Source organism: Trachypithecus francoisi, unplaced genomic scaffold (assembly GCF_009764315.1).
Source record: "Trachypithecus francoisi isolate TF-2019V2 unplaced genomic scaffold, Tfra_2.0 Lachesis_group6, whole genome shotgun sequence".
Taxonomy (NCBI): domain Eukaryota; kingdom Metazoa; phylum Chordata; class Mammalia; order Primates; family Cercopithecidae; genus Trachypithecus; species Trachypithecus francoisi.
In genome coordinates, this window is record NW_022681471.1 from 33,606,933 (window position 1) to 33,632,023 (window position 25,091).

At 41.5% G+C, this 25,091-nt stretch overlaps 1 protein-coding gene across 1 annotated transcript in view; it reads left to right on the forward strand.

Moving 5' to 3' along the window:
* The window catches only part of KIAA1210 (KIAA1210 ortholog), an 85,002-nt gene that overhangs the window by 21,291 nt on the left and 38,620 nt on the right, over window positions 1-25,091 (forward strand). Inside the window, 2 exon segments of the mRNA XM_033201645.1 lie at window positions 7,512-7,586; window positions 14,640-14,807. Of these exon segments, the coding sequence (XP_033057536.1) occupies window positions 7,512-7,586; window positions 14,640-14,807 (243 nt within the window).

Below are 25,091 nucleotides of genomic sequence, written 5' to 3' on the forward strand. Positions count from 1 at the left end.
ATGTGTAATTTCAAGGATGTAGGAATTACAGGGATGATGTTCCAAGCCAAGTGCACAACCTGTGCGGAACACAGAGAAAACAAAAGAACATGGTGATTCTGGGAGGTCAGAGCATGGGGGTGTGAGTCGGGGTGGGCTGCTGGGAGATTGGACCCCCTCCAGCGGGCAGAGAACACCAGATTGCAGAGGGCCTTGAGTGTTAAGAACTTGGCTTTTATCTTGCAGGCAGCAGGAAGCTGGTGGACAAGTTTAAGCAGGGGAGGCTCATGGTTATATTTCAGAGAGAACACTATGCCTTTTTTGAGATTGTGAGGTGATTGTAGCTTTTTCTAAATATCATAAATAAAAGTATAGCTCAGAGAAGGCAGCCCCAAGGTCACTACCAATGAATCATGGTATGATTAAGGAACAAATTTATTTTAAATTGATATTAGCCATAATGAGGCACATGAAAGAAATACACAGTGATGCCTCTAAAAGGAGATACTTGGGAAGGAAAGCTTTGTTTAATAAGATCAGCTTGTGGGGGCAAAAGGACAGAAAAGGTGGTGGCTGGAAAGCAGGAAGAGGCAGCGTTTCTTTTACTGAAATCTCTTTCTCCGTGAGGGTCCAGACCCAGCCCAGCTGAATGGGGCTCCACATTCAGGGTTCACCTGGCTAGGATATCTAGGAATGGGCTCTATATATCAAGGGAAAGAGGGGTCCAAGAGTGCTTGGTTCTGTACAGGTGAATAATCCAGGGCTGGGAGGGAAGACAGGTCTTGCTAAACTGGAAAACAAGGGGGTTCTTCTTCTAAGACAAGTCTTCCTCTGCCCCCATAGCATGCCTCTGTGTCTGAAGAAATTTCTGACCACAAAGGTGGTTCTTTTATAGGAACCACTTTTATTTTAATAATATATTTTACTTAACCCAATATAGTCACCATATTATGATTACTTCAACATATAATCACTATAAAAATAATATCAATGGTATATTTTACGTTCTTTTTGTTCACAGTAAGCTGCCATATCAGCTGCATCAGCCTCCTGCTCCAAAGCCCTGAGTGACTTGCCATCAAGCTCAGAGTAAAATCCACAAAAGTGGATTTTATTGAATTTTTCAATAAAAAATTGAAGAATTTTTCTCTTTTATTGAATTTATGCATTAATTCAACAAACGTTTATTGAGTGCCTGCTGTTCCCCTGACACACCACATCTGATTCAACAGTGAATCCTTTGCCTCTTTCATTCTAGGTACCATTCTGGGTCCTGGGAGATTCAATGATGACCAAAATAGACAAGGACCCTTACCTTATGGAATTTACATTCAAGTTGAGAAGACAGACAAGAAACTAGTAATTAACATAGAATATAATTTTAGGCAGCAGTGAGGGCTATGAAGATGTTAATAAAGAATAATTGGCCTGGCGCAGTGGCTCACGCTGGTAACCTAGCACTTTGGGAGGCCAAGGTGGGCGGATCACCTGAGGTCGGGAGTTTGAGACCAGCCTGACCAACATGAAGAAGCCCCATCTCTACTAAAAATACACAATTAGCCGAGCATGGTGGCTGATGCCTGTAATCCCAGTTACTCAGGAGGCTGCAGGAGAGTCACTTGAACCCGGGAGGCGGAGGTTTCAGTGAGCCAAGATCGCGCCATTGTACTCCAGCCTGGGCACAAAGAGGGGAACTCTGTCTCAAAAAGTAAATAAAAAATAAATTAAAAAAAGAATAATGAGATGGAGAGAGAGTGGGAACATTTTAACTAGGATGATCATGGACGTGCTCTCTGGGGGAAGTAACATTGGATGCTTGAATGCTGCAAGAAAGCCAGTCATGCAACTATCTGGGGAAAGAGTCCTCCAAGCAGAGAAAGCAGCAAATGCAAAGATCCTGAGATTGAAAGGGGGCATTACCAGGAGGGCCAGTGAGGCTAGGTGAAGGGATGAAGTAGGGGGGTAGCGGGTTTGGTGATCAGTGGAGCATGGGGGTGGGCTTGCATCACATAAGGCCCATGGTAAGGGGCTGGGATTTTACTCTGCGCTTAATGGCAAGCCACTAAGGGGTTTGGAGCAGGAGGCTGATGCAGCTGATGTGGCAGCTTACTGTGAACAAAAATAATGTAAAATATACCATTAATATTATTTTTATAGTGACTATATGTTGAAATAATCATAATATGGTGGTTATATTGGGTTACATAAAATATATTATTAAAAGCAGTCTCACCTGTTTCTTTTTTCTTGTTGAAAATGTAGCTACTAGAAAATTGAAAATACGTGGCTTGCAATTCTGCTCACGTTAACATTTCTATTTAATGGTGAGGGTCTAGGAAGTGACTGTAGACAAAGAAGAGAGCCAAGGACAGAGCCCTGCAGTGCTACATTTCAAAATCAGGGAGAGGAGAGAGATCCAGCAAGGGCGACCCAGAGGGAACAGCCAATAAGGTAGGAGGAAAATTAAGGGAGTGTGGTGTTCCAGAAGACAAGTGATAAAATTATTCAAAAAGAAGGGTGTGGCCAATCACATCACATGCTGCTGAAAGTTAAAGGAACTGGTGGATTCAGCAAGCGCAGTGTTGGTGGACTGGCTTGGAAGCAGTTGTTTGGAAGCCTGATTACAGAGCTCATGAGAATAGAAAGTGAGCACATAAAGGCAGTAAGTATAGATAACTCTTTAAAGAGTTTTACTTTAAAGAGATGCAGAGGAATGGGATGGTAACAGCAAGAGAATTTGAACTCAAGGGGAGATTTGTGTTTTGCTGTAGTTGCTGGGTTGTTTAGGAGGGGAGACAGTTTCATATGTCCAGTTGGATTGGTTGATGGTGGCGTTGTCAACAGAGTGCCTGCTAAAAGCCTCAGGGCTTTTAAGATTTGGTTGGGGGAAATAAGGCAAGTATGCTACAAAGAATTTCAGACAGGACAGTCTAAGCTCAAGGTTAAATGCAATGATTCTATTAGTGCTCTAAAAGTTCAGATGCAGCCAAGATGCCCTCTTTCTTTGTTCTCCCTCAACTTTCATATTTTTCTCTTTAGTGTTTTTTTTTTTTCCCTTTCTATCTTCTACACTTGACAGTGGTAGGTCAATGACAATGTTAGCCTACCATGGCCTCACATTTTGGTTAACGGGCTTTTTTTTCCCACAGGCTTCTCTAAGATAGTTTATTTCCCCAATGTCTAAAAAGGCTTCTATAGCGGCAGGGGTGGGGGTACTGCTGTGTTTATTAAGATGGCCAGGAACTTACCAGTGACACAAATTCCTCCTGTTCTCCCTCTGAATTTCCTAAGAGCTTTTGAATTATTATTATTTTTTTTTTTTCGAGACAGGTTTCACCCTGTCACCCTGGCTGGAGTGCAGTGGCGTGATCATGGCTCACTGTAGCCTCGACCTCCCAGGCTCAAGTGATCCTCCCACCTCAGCTTCCTGAGTAGCTGGGACTACAGGCATGCACCCCCACGTTCGGCTAATTTGTTTTGTATTTTTTCTAGAGATGGGGTTTTGCCATGTTTCCCGGGCTGATCTCAAAGCCCTGGGCTCAAGCAATCCACCCACCTTGGCCTTCCAAAGTGTTGGGATTGCAGGTGTGAGCCACTGTGTCCAGTCAGATGTTGAATTTTCCTTCCTCTTTGCTCCTGCCAGATCTCCAGATCTTGGAAAACTAGCAGAGACAGTAATGCCAAGGGTAAAGTTATTCTTTCTAGGACAATGCGTTGGTGTGTAAATCCATTGATGTGGGCTCTCTTGAAGGTCTGCATATGATAAGAAAGGCGCTGTGGTTATGGAGTAGAGGGGGTGTGTGTGTGCATGTGTCCCCATGTGTGTTGAGGGGGGTAATTATTGATCACTGTGAGGGCCTGGGACTCAGTCATCTTTAGGCAGAATTGTAATATTAACTCATAAAAGTTGAGTGACTTAAAGTATCAATACCTTTCAGCCAGGAATGTACCTGTCATTGAACAAATTGGATTTATTACTTGTGGCAGTGAGGGGGAATTGTGGGGAACCACAGGGCATCTCGGTAAGTGGGTCTGAAGCAATCTTGACACCACAGCCCTGTCAGTTCTCATGGTGACTTGGAACCTTTTGTTCTCTAAGGCTTCAGTCACTCTGGCTATGTGAACTCTCAAGTTCTCCTTAGCCTTACAGCCTGTGGCCACCACTCCCGCCCTCCCACCCCCCAACTCTGGAGATGCATCCGGGATTTACAGCTAGAAAGCAGGACAGGGTGGGCCTGAAGCCCACCCATGAAACAGCAATGGCAGCATAGCTGTCTGGGAACAGAGCAGATCTGGAGTGGCAAGGGGATTCTAGAATCTACTTAACTCCACTTTAGAATAGTTCATTCAGTTACAGCAATACCTCAAGGAGAGTTATCATAGGGCAAAGTCTCTGCTTGCCTTTCTACGGCCTTCTGGCGCGGATGAATATAGCACCCTTTCTCTGTGTTATGGTGCTTGTCAGATCCCCCACCCCTCACACACACGTACAAACTTTCTTTCTTTCTTTTTTTTTTTTAGTTTTACAATTTTTTTTATTATACTTTATGTTCTAGGGTACATGTGCACAACGTGGTTTGTTACATATGTATACATGTGCCATGTTGGTGTGCTGCATCCATTAACTCGTCATTTACATTAGGTATATCTCCTAATGCTATCACTCGCTCTTGTCCCCACCCCACAACAGGCCCCGGTGTGTAATGTTCCCCTTCCTGTGTCCAAGTGATCTCATTGTTCAATTCCCACCTATGAGTGAGAACATGCGGTGTTTGGTTTTCTGTTCTTGCAATAGTTTGCTGAGAATGATGGTTTCCAGCTGCATCCATGTCCCTACAAAGGACAGGAACTCATCCTTTTTTTTTGGCTGCATAGTATTCCATGGTGTATATGTGCCACATTTTCTTAATCCAGTCTGTCATTGGTGGACATTTGAGATGGTTCCAAGTCTTTGCTATTGTGAATAGTGCCGCAATAAACATATGTGTGCATGTGTCTTTATAGCAGCATGATTTATAATCCTTTGGGTATATACCCAGTAATGGGATGGCTGGGTCAAATGGTATTTCTAGTTCTAGATCCTTGAGGAATCGCCACACTGTCTTCCACAATGGTTGACCTAGTTTACAGTCCCACCAACAGTGTAAAAGTGTTTCTACTTCTCCACATCTTCTCCAGCACCTGTTGTTTCCTGACTTTTTAATGATTGCCATTCTAACTGGTGTGAGATGGTATCTGGTATCTCATTGTGGTTTTGATTTGCATTTCTCTGATGGCTAGTGATGCTGAGCATTTTTTCATATGTCTGTTGGCTGCATAAAAGTCTTCTTTTGAGAAGTGTCTGTTCATATCCTTTGCCCACTTTTATGACAGGCACAGTGGCTCATGCTTGTAATCCCAGCACTCTGGGAGGCCAAGGCAGGGGAATCACTTGAGTTCAAGACTAGGCTGGGCACATAGTGAAACCCCGTTTCTCCATAAAATAAAATAAAATAAAATAAGCTGGGCATGGAGGAGCATGCCTGTAGTCCCAGCTGCTATGAAGGCTGAGGTGGGAGGACCTCTTCAGCTGAGGAGGTTGAGGATGCAGTGAGCTATGATTGCACCACTGCACTCCATCCTGGGCAACAGAGCAAGGCCCTGTCTCTAAATATAATGTCAACATTGATTTCTAAAAGTTTGATTATCAACTAGCATGCTTCCTTAGAAGCATGACGTAGAGTCATGGGAGAATTATCCTTTTCATGATCTCTTTGGTTGTTTCCCGTTTTTAACTATTTGAAACAATGCTGTGACACACATTTTTGTTTGTATATTGTTGTGTGCAAGTGTGACTATTTATCTATAAGGTAATGTTCGAGAAGTGATGTTTCTGGATCAAAAGGTATGTGCATTTTAAATTTTGATAGATATTGCCAAATTGCCCTTTAGAGAGTTAGAACTATTTACTACAGAGTGTATGAGAGTCCCTATTTTTTCCCACCTTCGTCAGCAATACAATATCATCCAAATTAAGGATTTTGACAATCTGATAGATGACAATACTCATTTGATGTGTTGATTTCTATCTCTTTCGTTATTAGTAGGACGGAGCCTCTTCATATGTGATTATTTGTATTTCTTTTTCTGCTAACTGCTTTGTATTCTTTGTCCCTTTTAGACCAAGTTGTTTGTCTTTTATTGATTTATATGAGTTCTTTATAAATTAAGAAATTTGGCCCCTGTATCTGTCATATTGTTGCTAGTATTGTTTTCCAGTTTGTCATTCTTTTATTGACTTATTTTTTTCCATAAGTTTTACTTTTTTTTTTTTTTTGAGGCAGGGTCTTGCTCTGTCACTCAGGCTGGAGTGCAGTGGCATGATCATGGCTGACTACAGCCTCAATCTCCTGGGTTTAAGTCATCCTCCCACCTCAGCTTCCGTAGTAGCTGGAACTACAGGTAAATGCCACAATGGCCAGCTATTTTAAAAAAAATTTTGTACAGATGAGGTCTTGCTATGTTGCCCAGCCTCAACTCAAACTCCTGGGCTCAAATGATCCTCCTGCCTTTGCCTCCCAAAGTGCTGGGATTACAGGAAAGAGTCACTGTACCCGGCCTGAAATTTTCATGTAGCCGGATGTTTCAGTCTTTTCTTTGTGGCTCTGCTATTTATCAAAACAATTTTGTCTCCCTGGGCACACCATGAATAGTAATAGGCATCCAAAGTTAATGGGCCCCAACTCACAAAACAATAGATCAGGTTTTTGTATTTGTCTTTTTTTGGTAACAGCTTTATTGAGCTATAATTCACATACCATACAAGTCACCTATTTAAATTATACAATTCAAGGCTTCTTAATACAGTCACAGATTTTTGCAACCATCACCACAATCAATTTTAGAACATTTTCATCATCTCCAAAAGAAACCCTATCCGGGCACAGTGGCTCATGCCTGTAATCCCAGGACTTTGGGATGCCAAGGCAGGAGAATTGCTTGAGCTCAGGAGTTCTAGTTCAACATAGCAAGACCCTGTCCATACTAAAAATTCAAAAATTAGTTGGGTGTGGTGGCATGTGCCTGTAGTCCCAACTACTTGGGGGACTGAGGTGGCAGTTTTGCCTGAGCCTGGGAGGTCAAGGCTACAGTAAGCTGTGATCGCACCACTGCACTACAGCCTGAGTAACAGAGCAAGATACTGTCAAAAAAAAAAAAGGGAAAGAAAAGAAAAAGAAAAAAAAAGAAATCTTGTACTCTTTACCAACCGCCCCAGGCCCCCCAACCAAAAAAAAAAAAAAAACCCTCCCAGCCCTAAGCAAGACATTCTCTGTGTCTATGTATTTGCTTATTCTGGACATTTTATGTAAATGGAATCATTCGGAATCATTGTTTTTTTTAAAGGAAGGATAATTCTCTGTAATGGCAATTCCATTTGTATATGTTTTCTAGGCTATTTTAAGAATATAACTGAAGGATAAGGGGTAGGGTGAAAGGATTGCATTACGCCCTGAATATCAAAGGATGATCTTTTGCTTTTTATTTTGTTTTAGTCATCCTACAATGGCTGAATCACTAAGTGAAATTTGTGACAGTCTGGAAGTTCTGGAGGCCAGTGATGAGGGTAAGTAACCCAATAAAACTTTGATAACCAGAATTAGATTTGTTTACTGTGTTTATTTAGCTCCTAGGACAAAGAAGCAAGGCACAAGAAAATAAGCTCAGATCATTAGACTAAGTCACGACGTTTACTTTTCAGTTTTCTAATTTCTTCTTTGTCACCTCCAACTCTGATGGTCAAAGATTTGCCTGAGGTCCTGCAATCTTCTTTGAAAATGGTTACTAGATTTTACTTACTAAGGCTTTTTCTGCTTCATCAGAAAAAAAGCAATCAGAACAGACCATGATCTGACAAATTCAACTGAGGTTTTACTGTAGATAGTAATTCAGATCTAAGCAAGAGATTAATTTCTTGAGGAGTAAAAGGAGGTAGAAACAAAAGATGCCTCCACAGGCTTCTGTTAAATAGGATTCAATTGACAAAAATTCTCTTTGGCAAAACTTACTTGTGTATCCCTTGCCTAAATTGTGGCGCAATCTGTGAGTGATAGGTGATCATGCATGGAACAATTAGAAAGGGAGGCAAATGTCATTAAACAATGATAAGCTTTACACACACACACACAAAAAAAATAAAAAAGAAATCATAAGATGTAATGTGAGACATTGAGTGTAAAGACAGAATTGAATTTAACAATTTATTGGGTTGTTCTTCCATTCTTTTGCCGAGTTTTCTTTAGTGGTGTATGGTACAGAAAACTTTGTCTGGAAGAACAGAGGGGAATCTCCTTGTGGTTTCCTGGGGACCTGGCTTCACACGTGATGTGGGGCAGGGGATGCTGAGAGCCTGATCACGGATTCTTAATGGCAGTGCTTGAGTCTTCTTCATCTCTCTGTTATCACTGTTTAGTATTGTGTCAGAGAGAGACAGAGAGAGAGAGAGAGAGAGAGAGCGAGAGCAAGAGAGAGAGAGAGAAATTAGGTGCTCCAAAATATTAAATAAATGAATGAATGAATAAATGAGAGAAAGGCCTTCTCACCAAAGCAGACCCAACTACCAAACCAACTGACCTATCTTTTTGTATATGAACTAAACAGATGCCTACAAAAGAAGATGGCAGCACAGTACATCTTGATGAAGAGTGGTAGTAAGGAAATGCCTTTTCTCTGTTCTCAAGCTTTTTTTTTTTGTAAGACCAAATATTTGAGTACGATTTTAGAAGTTTTAGAACTAGTCAGGGCTAACCAGAGAATAAGGTGGCTGTTGGGAGATAAAGGGAGGAAGCTTAGTTAGAAATGTTTTCTTTCCAGCTAGGCACGGTGGCTCACGCCTGTAGTATCAGCACTTTGGGAGGCCGAGGTGGGTGGATCACTTGAGGTCAGGAGTTCAAGACCAGCCTGGCCAACATGGAGAAACCCTGTCTCTACTAAAAATATTTTTAAAAATTAGCTGGGTGTGGTTGCAGGACTCTGTAGTTCCAGCTACTTGGGAGGCTGGTTCCAGCTACTTGGGAGGCTGAGGCAAAAGAATCACTTGAACCTGGGAGGTGGAGGTGGCAGCAAGCCAAGATCATGCCACTGTACTCCAGCCTGGGCGAAAGAGCAAGACTCCATCTCAAAAAAAAAAAAAAAAAAAAAAAAAAATTGCTGGGCGTGGTGGCTCACGCCTGTAATCCCAGCACTTGGGGAGCATGAGGCGGGCAGATCACGAGGTCAGGAGATCGAGACCATCCTGTCTAACACGGTGAAACCCCATCTCTACTAAAAATACAAAAAATTAGCCGGGCATGGTGGCAGGCACCTGTAGTCCCAGCTTCTTGGGAGGCTGAGACAGGAGAATGGCGTGAACCTGGGAGGCAGAGGTTGCAGTGAGCCGAGATTGCGCCACTGCACTCCAGCCTGGATGACAGTGCGAGACTCCTTCTCAAAAAAAAAAAAAAAAGTTTTATTTCCAAGCAGCAATGCAAGAGAACAAGGTCATCATTATGCGATGCATTTTAAAAGCTCATTGAGTTCAATTCACATGGGTTGTATGCATGATGGATAAGCAAATATACAATTTAGAGGCAACCATTTCTCATTCGATTTAGCTGTGTTTTCTTCCCTGAAGAGAAAACAGTCTTCAATGAGCTGTTTTCTGGCATGTGACACACTGCAGACCCTGACTGGATGAGTATATTGAAAGCTACTTGCTGTTTGGGAATGCACAGTCTTTGGGCTTGGACAGGGAAATCAATGGCTTTGTTATAGAAGTCCAGACAGCTGTCACCTCTCAGCTGTCAGCTCACTGACTGCAACTGCTGTACCCTGTGATGACATAAGTTACCCAGTGTATAGGTGATCTATATAAACGTTGCTGGTTACAAATGTGAGTTTTTACCCATACCTGCTGTCTAGATTTCTCTACCCTTTGTGCTTTTCGTAGATTTTGAAAAACAGCCTGTGGAGGGCTCAGCTGCTGGTGATTTAAAGGTGCTCCCACCACACTTTAAAAAATAAAGCTTCAAAGACCAAATTTATAGACTTGAATATATGGCAACAATCTCAGATTCCATTAGAGTTTCAAAAGCAGCATAGCACGTAGACAGTATCCAGCTTTGTATCTCACTCCCAGGACTGAGACCAGGGCTTGTCTCCATACATGGGATAGCGGGGGTGGGGGGTGTTGGATACAGTTAGGGGTAGGGCGGTTTCCTAATGGAAAGTAGGCTAAAGACATAGACCCTTGCTGCTGACATTGTATGTCTGGCAGTGGGTTGTCACAAAGGCCATATCCAGCTTTCAAGTCACTGACCTAGAGCAACAGCAGCCAACTTACCATGTATGGCAGTTACCATCTCTCTGTGTCTCCCCAGCTCCCTGCTAACAAAGCTATACCACCACTACACTCAGAGCCACACTACAGGATGGAATGGAAACATTCTTTTCCCTCTGGGGTCCATAGTTAAAAGAGACACCCATTGCTTTAGCTGTTGTTGAATCTTTGCGGGAAAATAAGTTATTGTTTCTGCCCAGAAAAGAATGGAAAATTGGGGGGAAATTGGACTATATGCATGTCCGGAGCCATGAGGCCCGGAATTAGCCGACCTCTGTTGCTTGATCTCCGCAAAGCGGAGACAAGACGGCACATTTCCGGGTTCTTTATTGCGGACCCTTCCCGCGCGCGCCCAAAGCTTTTCCCGCGCGCGCCTAAGTTTTTCCCGCGCGCGCCTAAACTGTTCCCGCGCGCGCCAACCTTTCCCGCGCGCAAGCAAACATTTTCCCGCCCAGGAAGATATGCAGCCTAGGGCGCAGGCGCGATCCCGCGCCCGGGAACAGTACAAACCCACGGCGCATGCGCGATTGTAATTTGAGCCGACCCGGCCCCCCGTCACCGCCCTGGCCCAACCTCTTCCCCTGCCAGCCTATATAAGGCATGACCCTGCATTCAATAAACGAGACTTGATCAGGCTATTTGTCTTGTCTCCATTTCTCGTGTTTTCTTGTCTCCTCCATTCCCACTTCCCCTTCCAGGGTATGTTCGACTGTCCTGCAGGTCGGGACATATGCATACTTAACTTTTAGCACTTGTCACAGTTCCAAAGTCACTAGTCATTTTGTTAATTTAGGAACATAAAAATGTGTTAATGTATAATTTTGTCCGCTCATACAATGATTATGTTTGTTGAATTCATTATTACAGCCTAAATAGTTTATTAGACATGTTTTTATCCAGTTATTCAGTGTTTATAGATTGTGTCACAAATGGAGCTACTAGCTGCTGACTCTCTTCTCCTGTCTTTGCTGGATTATTAGAAGCAGGTTTGCAACTCAATTCCCTAGCTTTGCTTTCCTCTCTTCCACTATGGGATTTTGAAGCAAGAGGGGCAACAATTGCTGTGTTTCTAAATCTTCTGAGCATAAAGTTGTTCCCCTTTCAGAAGGCCAGAATGAGATCCACCTGTCAAGAATCAGTAAATCGTCTGGGCACAGTAGCTCATACCTGTAATCCAGGCACCGTGGGAGGCAGAGGCAGAAGGATCTCACTTTGTTGCCCAGGAGAGAGTACAGTGGCATTGTCATAGCTCACTGCAGCTTCAACCTCCTGGGCTTGAGCAATCCCCCTGTTTCAGCCTCCTGAGTAGCTGGGCGTACAGGCACTAACCACCACCCCCAGATCATCTTTTTAATTTTCAATAGAGATGAGGTGTGGCTATGTTGATCAGACTGGTCTTGAGCTCCTGAGCTCAAGCAATCCTCCTGCCTTGGCTTCCCAAAGTGTGGGATTACAGGCGTGAGCCACCGTGCCCAGTCTTAAATATATTATTATTGTAGAAATTAACTTTTTTCTGAAAACATTTTTAAAAGGGATCTTGGAGAAAATATACATTTCCTATTTCATTTTCATTTTTTATTCTTTCTCTCTTTAGGTAGAATTGCGAAGTTTTCCCAACCATGCCCCTATATAGGCACATTCTAGTAGATAAGAAATTGCGGAAGTCATCCAAAACAGAAATTACTTAAGCAGCAATTATCAAGCAAACAGTCCTATAATCTTTCGTTGCTCTATTCCATGCTGGCTTCTGCCTCCAATTTTGCATATTGTACAGTTCACTATTCAGTTATAGATATGGGTTTGCTTCTAATGAACACAGAATTGAATCCAGCCCTGATAAACAAGTAATTACTGAGTCCCTAACACTAGCTCACATTTATTGAGCACTTACTACATGCCAGATCATGTGCTAAGCTCTTTACCTATGTCATTTATAATTTGCATCAACTCCTATAAGTGCCAGTGTTTAAATTATAGTATGCTGAAAGATGACTCTGTTCAGTGGTCTCAAGTCAAGGGAAGTGATAAACTGTGTTGGTATTCTGCGCCCCCACGTGGACACAGCTGTTACTGCATGCCTTGCACTGTGCTGGATGCTAAGGAGGGCTTGCCCACAGCCTTGATGTGGGGGTAGTAGCTAAGACATAGGGAACTATAACTATTTCTTTCTCACGGATACCCAGAACATGATAAGTACTTGACCTTAATAAATATTTGTTGAATAGATGAATGAACGAATGAATGAATGAGTAGGCTAAGAACATTCAGATGCAAAACTTGTGATGCTAACAGCCAAGTTTTAGGTGTTCAGAGGACAGAGAGAAGCATGAGTTTCACTGATTGGTGGGAAACTGGACTTAAGGCAGGCCTTGAAGTTTAGGAACCTTTACCCTGGCAGGCTCAGGAGCAATCGGTGCACAAATAGGTCATAGCGTTTCAGAGCTAAAGGAACTTTAGTTCAGCATTTCTCAAAGTGTGTTTTGCCAGACATTCTGCTTACACACATTGGGAGATAGTATTGTTGCCTGATTTCTTGGAACTTCACCATATACATAACCGTTTTGAAGTTTCAGAAAAGTTTTATTGAAAAGAAGACTACTGGACTTTGTCTAATCCAGAATTTTCCAGATTGACTGGACTACGGATCCCTTTCTCAGGCAACAAACCTTATGAGCATCCCTCTGAACACACTTTGGGAGATGCTGATCAGGTGCAATCCTTTAATTTTCCTTCTGAGTCCCAGAGAGGTTGAGTGACCTACTCAAGGTCACAAAGCTAATTGATAGTGAATTCAAGCCTAGGATTCCAGAATTTTCTGACACTTTGATGGTGCTTTCCATTACACCATTAAGCCTTTCATGATGGCTGCTGCATTGGCAACTCCCTTGTCTGGACTCTTCGTTGCCAGCACAGAATTGCTGTGCTGATGAGACCTTCTGGAGACCAGACAGTTGGGACTTGGAATGAGACAATTTAGTTGGCACTTTTTGCATGTGAAATCAATAAGAGCTAATTCCTTCCCTCTGAAGAATGCAGCATGAGCCCTCTCCCCCTTCTCCCCTTTAGTTTCTTAATAAACACAATAAAAACAAATGCTTATTAAGAAACCAAAGAGGCCCAGCGTGGTGGCTCATGCCTGTAATCGTAGCACTTTGGGAGGCCAAGGCGGGTGGATCACTTGAATCCAAGAGTTCAAGTTTGAGACTAGCCTGGGCAACATGGTGAAGTGTCATCTGTACAAAAAATACAATACAGGTGTGATGGTTTGTGCCTATAGCCCCAGCTACTGGGGATGCTGAGGTGCAAGGATCGCTTGAGTCCAGGAGGTGGAAGTTGCAGTGGGCCGTGATCACGCCATCACGCTCCAGCCTGGGTGATAGAGTAAGGCTCTGTCTCAAAAATAAATAAATAAATAAATAAATAAAGCCCAACAGACAGAACCTTAAGAGCATTTAAAGCTCACATTCCTCACTGCTGCCCTGGTAATTATTATAGACAGAGCAAACTCTCATTTATCTGCATGTGCAAAGGGCAGCAGCCCTGTAGATAATCCAAACCAATTGGCAAGAGTTGAAGAACACACACAATGATCATCACACACACACACACACACACACACTCCTTGAAAAACTCTTTGGTATCTGATTTTGACATGCCTTTTACACAGGCAGCTTCTTCGCCTGGGCAGCTCTTTCTTCTTTCTGATTCCCAGCCATCTCCCTTGCTCATAAATTCCTTCCTCAAGGAAGTGTTCCTGGACTGCACTAACCAACCGCACTCACTCTTTGGGTCTGCATCCTTTGAGCACGCAGGCTGGGAAGTATCAACTCCCACTTAGACTTGGATTTCTAAGGGTTCTGAAGTGTTTTTCACATGTGGGAGCTTGGCTCTCCTATTGGATTGCAATGACTCCAGCCATTGGGGTAGAGTCAGGGGAGTACCAAGTGCTTTCATTGGCTCAATCATTGCTTCACATGAATGAACTTCTTAGGACAAAGAAAGAGGTGTGTATGTTAATAGCTGAAATTGAGAGGCAAGTGAATTCCTAGTGAGTTTGGCCTGAATAGAGGCTGCCCAGAGATCACAAGCTGTGGCCTGGGCTTCTCCTTTCACCAGTAACTCAGACACTTTGTTACTGAGTTATTAATGAATGTTGAAGGGTGCTGTCAGCATTGGGGTTGAGTACAAGCTCTGCAGGCCACCTGGGTGGGATCACGGTCCTCGTTCCTGTCATGAAGGCCCTATTTCCTCTCCTTTCTTCCCTTCTACCATCACACTCTGTCTCATTTTCATTTTTCACTTCCAGGAAAGAAGAAATGCAAATTAAAGCCCTTAAGAGCTTTTTTGGTAAGAAGAAGAAAAAAGAAGCTGAAGATACCCAGGAAGAAGAAATGCTAGAACTGAGCTCATCCAGCAGCAACATTAACATCTCTTCTCTGGAGCCTGTTCGGGAAAATCAACCAACTAAGGCCAGGTAAGCTCAGATGGGGTGGAGAGTGATGGGGACAGGAGAAGAGGCAGACAGTTGGATCTAGGTCACCGTTCGGCAGCCAAATCACCAGGGACACCAAGAGTCCCCACCTGTGGGGGCCAGGCTTGCAGCCATTGCCAATGCAGTCATGTCTGGGGTAGGAAGTGGTGCTTTTCTCTCTGTGCATATGCATGTTTGTTGTCTGAGCTGCACAGCTCAGTGGGTTGGAGCATTGCAAATGCATACCCCACTTCCCAAGAGCACTGAGTAAGAGGGTGCAGATATTCGGGGAAGCCCTGCCTGTCACAACAAAAATAACTTGAGATGTGGGGCCTGCAGCCAATGAGGACCTGAAGGCCTGTTTGATTTGGTAAGGAGGGCCTGCATCATTCAGGAGGCTTGGTCTGGTTTGTTTGCCTGGCTCTCAGACTACAGATCTGGTGAAGATCTCATAACGAGTGATGAAAGCCTCATATAGTAAAGCTATCTAGCTGTGAGTGGGGTGGGTCATGAGCATGAAATCACTGTGTTGCTGTAAAAACACACACGCAAGCAAACAACCCAGATCCCTTTCTCCTTCCATCCCAGGAGACTAGGGGAAATGCTATAGTCACAGAGGGCATGAGGAAGACTGTTTCCAGCTACCACTGCCACCGCTATTCAGATATTCATTTGCAGCGCCCAAATTTCCACATCCTGTTGTGCGATCTGGACACCTAGGATCCCCAGCTGTCTCCCGATCAATCAAATCTCCCTCTATGAAGTTCTACTTAGGACTGTTCTCCTGGACTTAAATACCAGACTTACCTGGACTCCCCACAGAGCTCACCGGTCCTGCTGCCCATTCCAACCAGGCAAAGCCTTCAGGGAATGAGGCAGTTAGCTGACATGTTATACTGCCCCCAATACCTCCCCCAATACATTCCATAACATAATGGCCTCATAGTTATCATATACGGTTCCTTAAGAACAACCTTCATAAGTGCCTCCAGTGTGAGGAATTTCAGATAGTCTTGCTGGAAGTAGGGGAGACGGTTTTGAAAGAGGGGCTTATGTAGTACCTCACAAGTAACACTATTATAGTCCATCGCCTTGCAGTGTTCAGTAAGACTAAGACTAGCCCTGCTAAAACCTGGAGGTCGGTCAGGGAGGGGCATTCAGGTTTACTATCTCTGCTAAAGTGCTACATTTCTCCCTCTTACTTGTTCCTTCTTTTCCAGAAGTGTGTGTACACGTGAACAAGAGGGAGAGAGAGAGAGAGAGACAGAGAGAGAGAGAGACAGAGACAGAGAGAACGTGGGGATTTAACTTAGGGGGTCTGAAGATCACCCCTGATCTCAGTCTTTTGCTTAATGTGCTAGGGGAAGAAACCCTGGAAAATGTCACTCTGGAGAAGGGATATCAGCTTTCTTCATTCACTGAAGCAATCAATCATAACAAAACTTATGACCAGCCTTCCCCTGGCCTGTACCATAGGGCCAGCATCTATTTCCAAGACTGTATTAAGCTGTATCTGATGGAATGGACAAATCCCGTTCCTTCAATTGATTTCTTAATGAGTGATGTTATAATAATATACTTCACTGCCCTTAAAGGCTGAGATTTTATTTGCGATTTTTATTGATTTTTTCTTTTCGCCTCCAGGGAACAGATCAATGAACACTAGATATGTTAAGTGGACAAGAGTTTTCATTTCTGACAAACTTGGCCACAATTGGTGCTAATTTAATCTTTTGATCAGGGAGGGCTTGGCACGATAGAGCTAATTCAACAGCTTCACTCTGGTTAATGCACAGCATGGAAATGAGAGACATTTCTAAGCCCACTCACAGCCCAAGATTTCCTCTCAGTTTTTCTGCACAAAGCAGAGGAGGCAAGGTAGTCACAGATGCTACACTGGTTCTGAACCTGATCTGAGCCAGTAGATCATAGAGCAGCGGTGAATGAAAGCGTGTCATGTGTGCATACTGAGGATATGCGTGTATATAGAGATGTCTGGAAACATTACTCTCTCAATGCTGAGTCAATCATATATATGCCCATTAAGTGTTTATCTAGAGAGTCACAGTAATTTTCTGCTGGACTGCTGTTTTATAAAGCAGACTACGTTGCTTCCAACACCAGGGCCACCCGAATAGCAGAGTTTTATAGGGAAAAGGTAAATAGGAGTTTAGTAAAAAGTAGCAGACATCTCTCTCCTCTCCTCTCTTGTTGGCGCACAAGCCATCTTAGAGTGGGTTCTGTTTTGATCCCCATAACATGAGATTGTCCTTATAGTGTGTCATTATCAAATATATCCATATGAAGGCCCCACTGGCTCATAAAGACAGGGCAGGTGCTAGCTCCACAATGCCCAAGCTGCTACTCTAGTTACCTTTTAAATATTTTTTTTAAGTGCCAACATATATGTATTGTTTTGTAATAAAGACAATAAGTACAAAAAGGGCATTTAACATTTTAAAGTTTATTTTATCTGTTTTTTAACATTGCTATCCCCCCTAAAAGAAACCCTGTACCAATGAACAGTTTTCCCCCTAAATAACCACTAGTCTAATTTCTGTCTCTATAAATTTGTTTATTCTGGATATTTTATGTAAGTAGAATCGTACAAAGATTGTTTCACTTAGCATGTTTTAACTTAGCATATTTTCAAGAGTCATTCCTGTTGTAGCATGTATCAGCTTACTTGCTTTTTTTCTTCTTTTCTTCTTTTATTTTTTCGTGTCTAATCTCATCTTTTATATACATATACACATTTTTTCCTACCTAACAGGAATAACTTTATTATTTAAAATTTTTATGTTTCTATATAACAGCTTTCTTGAAATGTCATTCACATACTACAAAGTTCTACATTTTAGCGTGTGCAGCTATCACTATTACCCAATTTTAGGACATTTCATCACCCTAAAAAGAAACTCTGCACCCAGTAGCAGTCATTTTCCATTCCCCTCTCCTCTTTCAAACCACTGATCTGCTTTCTGACTCTATGGATTTGCCTATTGTGAACATTTCACATGAATGGAATTATACAATATGTGGCTATTTTTGACTGGCTTCTCTTCACTTAGTATGTTTTCAAAGGTCATTCATTTAAAATCATGCATCAAGAACTTGATTTCTTTTTTGGTAGCAGTTTTATTGAGATATAATTCAGATATTATACAATTAAACCACTTAAATGGTAAAATTCAACATTTTTTTGTAAATCCGCAGAGTTGTACAATCATCATCATAATAAATTTTAGAACTTTTCCATCACCTCAAAAATAAACTCCTGTACCCATTGACCAGTCCTCCCTATTCAACCTTCCCCCAACACCCGCCAGGCCCTAGAAATCATTAATCTGCTTTCTGTCTCTGTGGAGTTACCTATTCTGGACATTTCACATGAATGGAATGTGGTCTTTTCTTACTGACTTCTTGTACTCAGTGTAATGTTTTCAAGGTTCATTCATGTTGTAGCATGTATCAGAATTTCATCCTTTTTGCTACTGAATAGTAGTCAGTTGCATGACTATACCACATTTTATCCATTCATCAGTTAATGGATATTTGGGTTGTTCTACCTTTTGGCTATTGTGAATAATACTGCTATGAACATTTGTGTACAAGTTTTGGGGCAGATATGTGTTTTTATTTCTCTGGGGTATATGCCTAGGAGTGGAATTGTTGAGTCAAATGGTCATAATATATTTAACCTTTTGAGGCACTGCTAGACTGTTTTCCAAAGTGGCTGGGCCATTTTAACGCCAGCAATGTATGGGGGCACCACCAGCACTGTATGGGTGTTCCAATTTCTCCACAGCCTTGCCAATGCTTGTTATTATCTGAACTGAATTTTCGATTCTAGCCATTCTACTGGGTGTGAAATGGCATCTCATTATGGTGTTGATTTGTTTTTCCCTGCCAGCTGGTGATGTTGAAGATCTTTTCATGTACTTGTTGGCCATTTGTATATCTTTGGAAAAGATATTTGTGTATCTTTCTTGTTTGGAGAAATGTCTATTCACATCATTTTTTTCATTTTCTAATTGGGTTATTTAAATTTTTATTATTGAATTCCTTAAGAATTCAATAAAAAGAATTCCTATTAGTAAGAAAGAGTTCTTTATATGTTTCAGATCCAAGACTCTTATCAGATACATAATTTGCAAATATATTCTTCCATTATGTGGGTCATCTTTTCATTTTCTTGCTAGTAACCTTTGATACACGAACATTTTTAATTTTGATGAAATCCATTTGTATTAGTCCATTCTCACTGCTATAAAGAACTACTTGAGACTGGGTAATTTATAAAGAAAAGAGGTTTAATTGACTCACAGTTCAATCATGGCAGAGGGTAAAGGGGAAGCAAGGCACATCTTACATGGTGGCAGTAGAGACAGAGTGCAAGCAGGGAACTGCTACACACTTTTAAGCCATCAGCTCTCATGATAACTCACTCACTATCACGAGAACAGCATGGGGGGAAACTGCCCCCATGATACAATCACCTTCCACCAAGTCCCTCCCTCGGCATGTGGGGATTACAATTTGACATGAAATTTGGGTGGGGACGCAGAGCCAAACCATGTCACTATTTATCTATTTTTTTTTCTTTTGCTACTTGAGCTTTTGGTGTCATGTCTAAAAATCCATTGCCAAATCCAAGATCACAAAGATTTAATCCTATGTTTTTTCTAAGAATGTTATAGTTTTAGCTCTCATATTTAGGCCTTTAATCCATTTTGAGTTAATTTTTAAAATTACACTTTAAGTTCTGGGATACATGTGCAGAACGTGCAGGTTTGTTACATAGGTATACATGTGCCATGGTAGTTTGCTGTATACATCAACCCATCATCTACATTAGGTATTTCTCCTAATGCTATCCCTCCCATAGCCCCCCAACCCCCAACAGGCCCCAGTGTATGATGTACCCCTCCCTGTGTCCATGTGTTCTCATTGTTCAGCTCCCACTCATGAGTGATAACATGCGGTGTTTAGTTTTCTATTCCTGTGTTAGTCTGCTGAGAATGATGGTTTCCAGCTTCATCCATGTCCCTGCAAAGGACATGAGCTCATCCTTTTTTATGACTGCATAGTATTCCATGGTGTATATGTGCCACATTTTCTCTATCCAGTCTATCATTGATAAGCACTTGGGTTGGTTCCAAGTCTTTGCTATTGTGAATAGTGCTGCAATAAACATACATGTGCATGTGTCTTTATCGTATTTTTATATATGGTGTGAGATAAAGGTCCAACTTAATTCTTTTGCATATGGATACCCAGTTGCTCCAGCACCATATGTTGAAGAGACTATTATTTTTTCATTGAATAGTCTTGGTACCCTTGCTGAAAATCAACCATAAATGTATAGGTTCATTTCTGAACTCTCAACTCTATTCCACTGATCTATATGTCTATCTTTATGCTAGTGCTACACTGTCTTGATTACTGTAGTTTTACAGTAAGCTTTGAAATTGAAGTAGAAGTTATCCAACTTTGTTCCTCTTGTTCAAGATTATTTTGGCTATTTGTGGTCCCTTGCATTTCACTATGAATTTGAAGATCAATTTTCCGGAAAAAAAAAGCCAGCAGGAATTTCAATAGGAATTGCACTGAATCTGTAGATCACTTTGTGAAGTACTGCCATCTTAACAAGTTTAAGTCTTCCAATGAATGAACTTGGGATTTCCTTTAATTTATTCAGGCCTTTGGCATTTTTCTCATCAGTGACAGTTTTCAGATTATGAGTTTTGCACATCTTTTGTTAAATTTACTTTCATGTTTTTATTCTTTTTTTTCTTTTTTTTAATTAATTTATTTTTTATTATACTTTAAGTTCTAGGGTACATGTGCATAACGTGCAGGTTTGTTACATATGTATACTTGTGCCATGTTGGTGTGCTGCACCCATCAACTCGTCAGCACCCATCAATTCATCATTTATATCATGTATAACTCCCAATGCAATCCCTCCCCCCACCCCCCTCCCCATGATAGGTCCCAGTGTGTGATGTTCCCCTTCCCGAGTCGAAGTGATCTCATTGTTCAGTTCCCACCTATGAGTGAGAACATGCGGTGTTTGGTTTTCTCTTCTTGTGATAGTTTGCTGAGAAAGATGGTTTCCAGCTGCATCCATGTGCCTACAAAGGACACAAACTCATCCTTTTTTATGGCTGCATAGTATTCCATGGTGTATATGTGCCACATTTTCTTAATCCAGTCTGTCACAGATGGACATTTGGGTTGATTCCAAGTCTTTGCTATTGTGAATAGTGCTGCAATAAACATACGTGTGCATGTGTCTTTATAGCAGCATGATTTATAACCCTTTGGGTATATATCCAGTAGTGGGATGGCTGGGTCATATGGTACATCTAGTTCCAGATCCTTGAGGAATCACCATAGGAATCGCCATACTGTTTTCCATAATGGTTGAACTAGTTTACAATCCCACCAACAGTGTAAAAGTGTTCCTATTTCTCCACATCCTCTCCAACACCTGTTGTTTCCTGACTTCTTAATGATTGCCATTCTAACTGGTGTGAGATGGTATCTCATTGTGGTTTTGATTTGCATTTCTCTGATGGCGAGTGATGATGAGCATTTTTTCATGTGTCTGTTGGCTGTATGAATGTCTTCTTTTGAGAAATGTCTGTTCATATCCTTTGCCCACTTTTTGATGGGGTTGTTTGTTTTTTTCTTGTATATTTGTTTGAGTTCTTTGTAGATTCTGGATATTAGCCCTTTCTCAGATGAGTAGATTGCAAAAATTTTCTCCCATTCTGTAGGTTGCCTGTTCACTCTGATGGTAGTTTCTTTTGCTGTGCAGAAGCTCTTTAGTTTAATTAGATCCCATTTGTCAATTTTGGCTTTTGCTGCCGTTGCTTTTGGTGTTTTAGACATGAAGTCCTTGCCCATGCCTATGTCCTGAATGGTACTACCTAGGTTTTCTTCTAGGGTTTTTATGGTATTAGGTCTAACATTTAAGTCTCTAATCCATCTTGAATTAATCTTCGTATAAGGAGTAAGGAAAGGATCCAGTTTCAGCTTTCTACTTATGGCTAGCCAATTTTCCCAGCACCATTTATTAAATAGGGAATCCTTTCCCCATTTCTTGTTTCTCTCAGGTTTGTCAAAGATCAGATGGCTGTAGATGTGTGGTATTATTTCTGAGGACTCTGTTCTGTTCCATTGGTCTATATCTCTGTTTTGGTACCAGTACCATGCTGTTTTGGTTACTGTAGCCTTGTAGTATAGTTTGAAGTCAGGTAGCGTGACGCCTCCAGCTTTGTCCTTTTGACTTAGGATTGTCTTGGCAATGCGGGCTCTTTTTTGGTTCCATATGAACTTTAAAGCCGTTTTTTCCAATTCTGTGAAGAAAGTCATTGGTAGCTTGATGGGGATGGCATTGAATCTATAAATAACCTTGGGCAGTATGGCCATTTTCACGATATTGATTCTTCCTATCCATGAGCATGGTATGTTCTTCCATTTGTTTGTGTCCTCTTTGATTTCACTGAGCAGTGGTTTGTAGTTCTCCTTGAAGAGGTCCTTTACATCCCTTGTAAGTTGGATTCCTAGGTATTTTATTCTCTTTGAAGCAATTGTGAATGGAAGTTCATTCATGATTTGGCTCTCTGTTTGTCTGTTACTGGTGTATAAGAATGCTTGTGATTTTTGCACATTGATTTTGTATCCTGAGACTTTGCTGAAGTTGCTTATCAGCTTAAGGAGATTTTGGGCTGAGACAATGGGGTTTTCTAAATATACAATCATGTCATCTGCAAACAGGGACAATTTGACTTCTTCTTTTCCTAACTGAATACCCTTGATTTCTTTCTCTTGCCTGATTGCCCTAGCCAGAACTTCCAACACTATGTTGAATAGGAGTGGTGAGAGAGGGCATCCCTGTCTTGTGCCAGTTTTCAAAGGGAATTTTTCCAGTTTTTGCCCATTCAGTATGATATTAGCTGTGGGTTTGTCATAAATAGCTCTTATTATTTTGAGGTACGTTCCATCAATACCGAATTTATTGAGTGTTTTTAGCATGAAGGGCTGTTGAATTTTGTCAAAAGCCTTTTCTGCATCTATTGAGATAATCATGTGGTTCTTGTCTTTGGTTCTGTTTATATGCTGGATTACGTTTATTGATTTGCGAATGTTGAACCAGCCTTGCATCCCAGGGATGAAGCCCACTTGATCATGGTGGATAAGCTTTTTGATGTGCTGCTGGATTCGGTTTGCCAGTATTTTATTGAGGATTTTTGCATTGATGTTCATCAGGGATATTGGTCTAAAATTCTCTTTTTTTGTTGTGTCTCTGCCAGGCTTTGGTATCAGGATGATGTTGGCCTCATAAAATGAGTTAGGGAGGATTCCCTCTTTTTCTATTGATTGGAATAGTTTCAGAAGGAATGGTACCAGCTCCTCCTTGTACCTCTGGTAGAATTCAGCTGTGAATCTGTCTGGTCCTGGACTTTTTTTGGTTGGTAGGCTATTAATTATTGCCTCAATTTCAGAGCCTGCTATTGGTCTATTCAGGGATTCAACTTCTTCCTGGTTTAGTCTTGGAGAGTGTAAGTGTCCAGGAAATTATCCATTTCTTCTAGATTTTCTAGTTTATTTGTGTAGAGGTGTTTATAGTATTCTCTGATGGTAGTTTGTATTTCTGTGGGGTCGGTGGTGATATCCCCTTTATCATTTTTTATTGTGTCTATTTGATTCTCTCTCTTTTCTTCTTTATTAGTCTTGCTAGCGGTCTGTCAATTTTGTTGATCTTTTCAAAAAACCAACTCCTGGATTCATTGATTTTTTGGAGGGTTTTTTGTGTCTCTATCTCCTTCAGTTCTGCTCTGATCTTAGTTATTTCTTGCCTTCTGCTAGCTTTTGAATGTGTTTGCTCTTGCCTCTCTAGTTCTTTTAATTGTGATGTTAGAGTGTCAATTTTAGATCTTTCCTGCTTTCTCTTGTGGGCATTTAGTGCTATAAATTTCCCTCTACACACTGCTTTAAATGTGTCCCAGAGATTCTGGTATGTTGTATCTTTGTTCTCATTGGTTTCAAAGAACATCTTTATTTCTGCCTTCATTTCGTTATGTACCCAGTAGTCATTCAGGAGCAGGTTGTTCAGTTTCCATGTAGTTGAGCGGTTTTGATTGAGTTTCTTAGTCCTGAGTTCTAGTTTGATTGCACTGTGGTCTGAGAGACAGTTTGTTATAATTTCTGTTCTTTTACATTTGCTGAGGAGTGCTTTACTTCCAATTATGTGGTCAATTTTGAAATAAGTGCGATGTGGTGCTGAGAAGAATGTATATTCCTTTGATTTGGGGTGGAGAGTTCTGTAGATGTCTATTAGGTCCACTTGGTGCAGAGATGAGTTCAATTCCTGGATATCCTTGTTAACTTTCTGTCTCGTTGATCTGTCTAATGTTGACAGTGGAGTGTTGAAGTCTCCCATTATTATCGTATGGGAGTCTAAGTCTCTTTGTAAGTCTCTAAGGACTTGCTTTATGAATCTGGGTGCTCCTGTATTGGGTGCATATATATTTAGGATAGTTAGCTCTTCCTGTTGAATTGATCCCTTTACCATTATGTAATGGCCTTCTTTGTCTCTTTTGATCTTTGATGGTTTAAAGTCTGTTTTATCAGAGACTAGGATTGCAACCCCTGCTTTTTTTTGTTCTCCATTTGCTTGGTAGATCTTCCTCCATCCCTTTATTTTGAGCCTATGTATGTCTCTGCATGTGAGATGGGTCTCCTGAATACAGCAGACTGATGGGTCTTGACTCTTTATCCAGTTTGCCAGTCTGTGTCTTTTAATTGGAGCATTTAGTCCATTTACATTTAAGGTTAATATTGTTATGTGTGAACTTGATCCTGCCATTATGATATTAACTGGTTATTTTGCTCGTTAGTTGATGCAGTTTCTTCCTAGCCTCGATGGTCTTTACATTTTGGCATGTTTTTGCAATGGCTGGTACCGGTTGTTCCTTTCCATGTTTAGGGCTTCCTTCAGGGTCTCTTGTAAGGCAGGCCTGGTGGTGACAAAATCTCTAAGCATTTGCTTATCTGTAAAGGATTTTATTTCTCCTTCACTTATGAAACTTAGTTTGGCTGGATATGAAATTCTGGGTTGAAAATTCTTTTCTTTAAGAACGTTGAATATTGGCCCCCACTCTCTTCTGGCTTGTAGAGTTTCTGCCGAGAGATCTGCTGTTAGTCTGATGGGCTTCCCTTTGTGGGTAACCCGACCTTTCTCTCTGGCTGCCCTTAAGATTTTTTCCTTCATTT